The sequence below is a fragment of the Sinocyclocheilus rhinocerous genome, unplaced genomic scaffold, assembly GCF_001515625.1.
Source record: "Sinocyclocheilus rhinocerous isolate Xijiao unplaced genomic scaffold, SAMN03320098_v1.1 scaffold1458, whole genome shotgun sequence".
Classification (NCBI taxonomy): domain Eukaryota; kingdom Metazoa; phylum Chordata; class Actinopteri; order Cypriniformes; family Cyprinidae; genus Sinocyclocheilus; species Sinocyclocheilus rhinocerous.
This window is the reverse complement of record NW_015633180.1, coordinates 404,062-408,393: the sequence shown is the minus strand read 5'-3', so window position 1 is coordinate 408,393 and position 4,332 is coordinate 404,062. Positions and strand designations below refer to the sequence as shown.

The following is a 4,332-nucleotide window of genomic DNA, read 5'->3' as shown; positions in this document are numbered from 1 at the left end:
ATATTTATATATAATGCACCAAAACTTAGTTGTCATCATGAATTGTTAGTGTTTGTTGGTCGGGTTGTACTCTTGCATGTGATGAAAATAAATTGCACCTTTAATTATTATTCACAGTTTTACAAGTCACGGTCAAGTACAACCCAGCATGCAGCATGGCACAGCACGGTAGAAGGAAGCAACATATCCATAACCACACATTAAACAAAACAGAGACATACAAGTGTCTCCTCTTATGATTTAATCCAAAAATTGGATCATTCCAGATCAAAACTAAGCAAATTCACAGAATTATTTGTGAATGTAAACTAACACAGAAAAGAGAAAAAGTATTTTTTTTTCTCACAGTGCTTTACAGAATAAATGTAGATTGGCATCTAGGTCACTGTCTCAAGCACTTTTCTGATACACATGAACTTGGTGTACTGAAAGTGCAAGTTACTATTTCAGCTTTATTTTCTAATATTTGAGTGGCTGGTAGTGCCACAACAGTCTTGGGGAGGAGTTTGGGGCTTGATGCTCCTTCGTCTTCATCAAACCCCATGACACAGTTCTGCTCGACGCTGAAAGGATGAAACTCAGCCAGAGCTGTATCAAAGTCCCATGCCTGGCGAAGGGTTAAGTCCATATAAGATTTAGTGTTCGTGCTGGTCTGTTTACCCATGTCATTTCTACAAATGGCCGTGCGCAACGACACGTAGCTTGTGCAATTGCTTTGAGCAAATGACTGAGGTGAGTGCTGACCGTCCATCCAACCCAAAACACGACGATGATCCCCTTTCCTCAGTCCGATAGTACGCTTGAGTCGCATACAGCCTTTGGTTAATAAGTTTTTCCTGCACAGAATATACACCCATGGATCCAGGATAGGGTTGAAGGAGGCGAATCTAATGGCCAGGAGATCACTGCGATAGTCTGGACTTCTGCCTGATGATATGTAAGCCGGATCATACAGCTGGTTGATGAAAATGCGCACCTGTTAAGATGAAAAAATAAATAAATTCAAGGCAATTACAATTAGAAAAGATCACAACTCTTTGAAATTAATATGGATTTACAGTGTCCATATTACACATTATACATGTACTGAATGTATATAACCTACATGTCATGTAATGATTGTGAAAGCACTAAAATATATAAATAAGCACTAAAAAAATATATCAATTTGTACACAATAATTATTTATGATTATTTTTTTTACAATCATTATCATTTCTTTTTAGCTATGCATATCAAATTGTCTTCAGACTAATTATTATTTTTAATAGCTTAATAGATCCAGACCTGAATGAATGAATGGACACGTCATTTAGAAATAAATAAAAATACAAATAAATAAATAAAGACACGCCATTCACCCACTTTCAACATCTGATAAACAACACGAGTTCTCCTGCTCATATAATTCTTGATATAATTCAGTCTGATTTGGCTTGCTTGGAGACTCCATTGGAGCTCTAACGAATGAACTAATGATGACAAGACTAATGAAGTCAGTAATTAATTACTAGAAATGTAAAGGGCTGATATGGTGGTTTGATGCCTAAATAATTGTCACGGTTGTGAGGTAAGCAGCTCATGTTGACTGGCAGGATTAGATGAACAAACTCCGTTGGTATAGCGCTTATTCATAAATAATACGAATTACACAAGAACAAATCAAATGAGCCACTGTCCACTATAGGACTGAATAACTCACCACTAAAGGGATGGAGCATATCAGGAACACGATGGTCATGAAAATTAACAGCCAGAACATCTGGATCTCCGCTGCAGATGTTAATTTGAATCTGCGCCTGGAGCCTGTGTGTCCGGATATCTCTGCCCTCACCATGCGACTCATTTTACTCATCCCGACCAGTGAACGACACACGGCGAAATTACACAGGGCGGTAACGGCGATTAACAGCAGCATGAAACCTCCGTACAGAAACGTGTATGAGGCGCCGACGGAGTCCATGGCGCGCCAGTCCAAGAAGCACCAAGTTCCGGGAAAGTGTCTCGTGTGCTTTCCAAAACCAAAACTGGGCATGATGCACAGCACGATATTGGCCAGGTAAGTCGCCATCAGCGCGAACCGAGCCGTGGCCCGGTCCACATGCTGCGAGTAGAAGTACGCGTGGTTTATGGCTAGATATCTCTCCACTGACATTGCGCACAGAATAGACATGCCAGCCGAACCAAAGAACAGCATGGAGAAGGAGAAGAAATGGCACAGGAGCGCTCCGCCCGGCCACCTGCCCGCGATGTATGTGGCGATGACCACCGGACTGGTGAAACAGGTGCCCAGCAGGTCCGTGACAGCCATCCCACACACCAGAGTGTAGAAGGTGGTCTCCTTCTGCTCTTTTTTGGAGATGCAAAGCACCACGATCGCCACGAGGTTTCCGAGGACCCCGACGCCAAACATAGTGGCAGAAGTGATGAGAGAGCGATAGTCCAGATTCAGAGACGAGCTGTTGGCGAAAGGCACGAGAACTTCTGATACATTCAAACCCACGTTCAGCAGAGAATCATTCATGTCTGATAGGTTGACAAGTGCTAGTGGTTCCACAAACTGAAAGTCGACTCTTCGCTTTTCCATAGAGAACAAACTCGTGGTTTACCTCTTAAGTTTACTCGCATCTCTCTGTGGGCTTGATTGGACTCATAGGTGTCACTGCTTTTATAGAAGCCCACAGTTCCTCTTCCCACTGTGTGATGTCAGCGTTGAAGAGTGACGTCATTTGCAAGCCCATGCTCCACACATACTATCAGATTAAATCAGTCATTTGAAAACAGCGTGAGTGATTCAGCTGTACCGCGCGTCTTCTCTCACTCTCAAAGCGGATTCACAACAGCCATACGCATCTCGTCTGCACTACTGCACGCTGCGATACAAGACTTTTGCTCGAGTTTCGGGACAGTGACAGAATTGTTACTTGCCTAATCGAGTCATTGTTGCATCATCACAAAACTGTATCATTTGCACATCTTTTTAAGGCACGCTATAGGTCAACACAAACGTCTTTCATTGGCGTGTGAGGAGGGATCTGTCAAATGAGGTGCCGGATCAGATTTCGGAGAAATTCGGAGGTGCCGGATCAGGATCAGGCTCGTTCCGGCACAAATTAAGCCCTGCATGCAGCCAAATACAGCTATAGTAAACGCAGGTGTGTGGCTTATAGCAAGTTCAGTTCAGTGAGGAATTGCAATAGTGACAAAGGTATTGCATGTTTAACTGCATTATTTTGCAGACCAATATCTTTCTCTGTTGCTCACTATGTCCAAATGTATGAAAGGCAAATAATAACAATAATGCTGTGACTTGATTACATCACCATATTTGTTTCATGTGAATGATGGCTCAATAACTGAGCATACAGCTGAGAAGACGAATTATCCTATTTATGGTGATAGAGGTGTTCTTGGTCATCTTTATATTATTTGGCCTTGGGAGATTCAACAGTTTTTATTTTGCATAAAACAAAATTTGGTTACACTTTACTTGAAGAGGTGTGCATAAGATTGACATGACACGTGTCATGAATATGAAGGAGGTTTATGCATGTTTATGACAACTGACATTAAGTGTCATTCGCTCAGTTATGTCATTTTTAATGCAAAGATGACATTGTTTGAGATGTCTTTGTTATGGGTTAGGGTTAGGGTTAGGGGTAGGGGTAGGGTTAGGTTAGGGTTAGGGTTAGGTCAAACAATGTCATCTTTGCATTAAAAATGACATAACTGAGCGAATGACACTTAATGACAGTTGTCATAAACATGCATAAAACCTCCTTCATATTATGAAGGAGTCATGTCAGTCTTATGCACACCCCTTCAAGTAAAGTGTTACCCAAAATTCACTGTAAAAACTAAAAAGCAGTGCCCAAAAATGAAAATTTAAATGAAATATTTTCTTTTGTGTTCTGCAGAAGTCAGTCAGTCATATAGGTATGGAATGAAATGACTGAGTATACTGACAACCTTTTTGTTGTTGTTGTTGTTGAGTGAACTACCCTTTTAAGTATCTGGGTTCAGTTGCATAAACATGGGCATGTTAAGACAGTGTCTTAAGAACTAGTCTGACCAACAATTAGTTAGGGCTAATCATGCAGTCTTTTCAAATTCAAAGTAGACCAATCTACCTTTTTATGTAACTGATTTGAACGACTTGTCTTGGGGGGAATTAGACGACTAACTTGTAAGTCTAAGCAGTTTATGTAACCAGTCACTGTTTCTTGCTGATCAGTCATATTTAATAATTCTATGTAGATGTTAAAGAGCATTTCAAGGATACCTTTAAAAAAAAAAATCCTCATGTTTCATTTAAATAGTCCTTATGATCAT

General features: G+C 40.7%; 1 protein-coding gene across 1 annotated transcript; it reads right to left on the bottom strand.

The window, feature by feature from the left end:
- Window positions 1-382: 382 nt before the first annotated feature.
- Window positions 383-2,587, bottom strand: LOC107743379 (prostaglandin E2 receptor EP4 subtype-like). Its single transcript, XM_016556570.1, has 2 exons — window positions 1,703-2,587; window positions 383-976 (listed from the first exon to the last, which is right to left on the bottom strand). The coding sequence occupies exons 1-2, from the start codon at window positions 2,585-2,587 to the stop codon at window positions 383-385; spliced, it is 1,479 nt and encodes a 492-aa protein (XP_016412056.1).
- Window positions 2,588-4,332: the final 1,745 nt, after the last annotated feature.

Excerpts from the sequence above, each read along its gene's own strand:
- LOC107743379 (XM_016556570.1), bottom strand. The coding sequence starts at position 2,587 with ATGGAAAAGCGAAGAGTCGACTTTCAGTTTGTGGAACCACTAGCACTT. Across the intron at positions 977-1,702 it reads TATGCTCCATCCCTTTAGTG|GTGCGCATTTTCATCAACCA; the intron begins GTGAGTTATTCA and ends TCATCTTAACAG.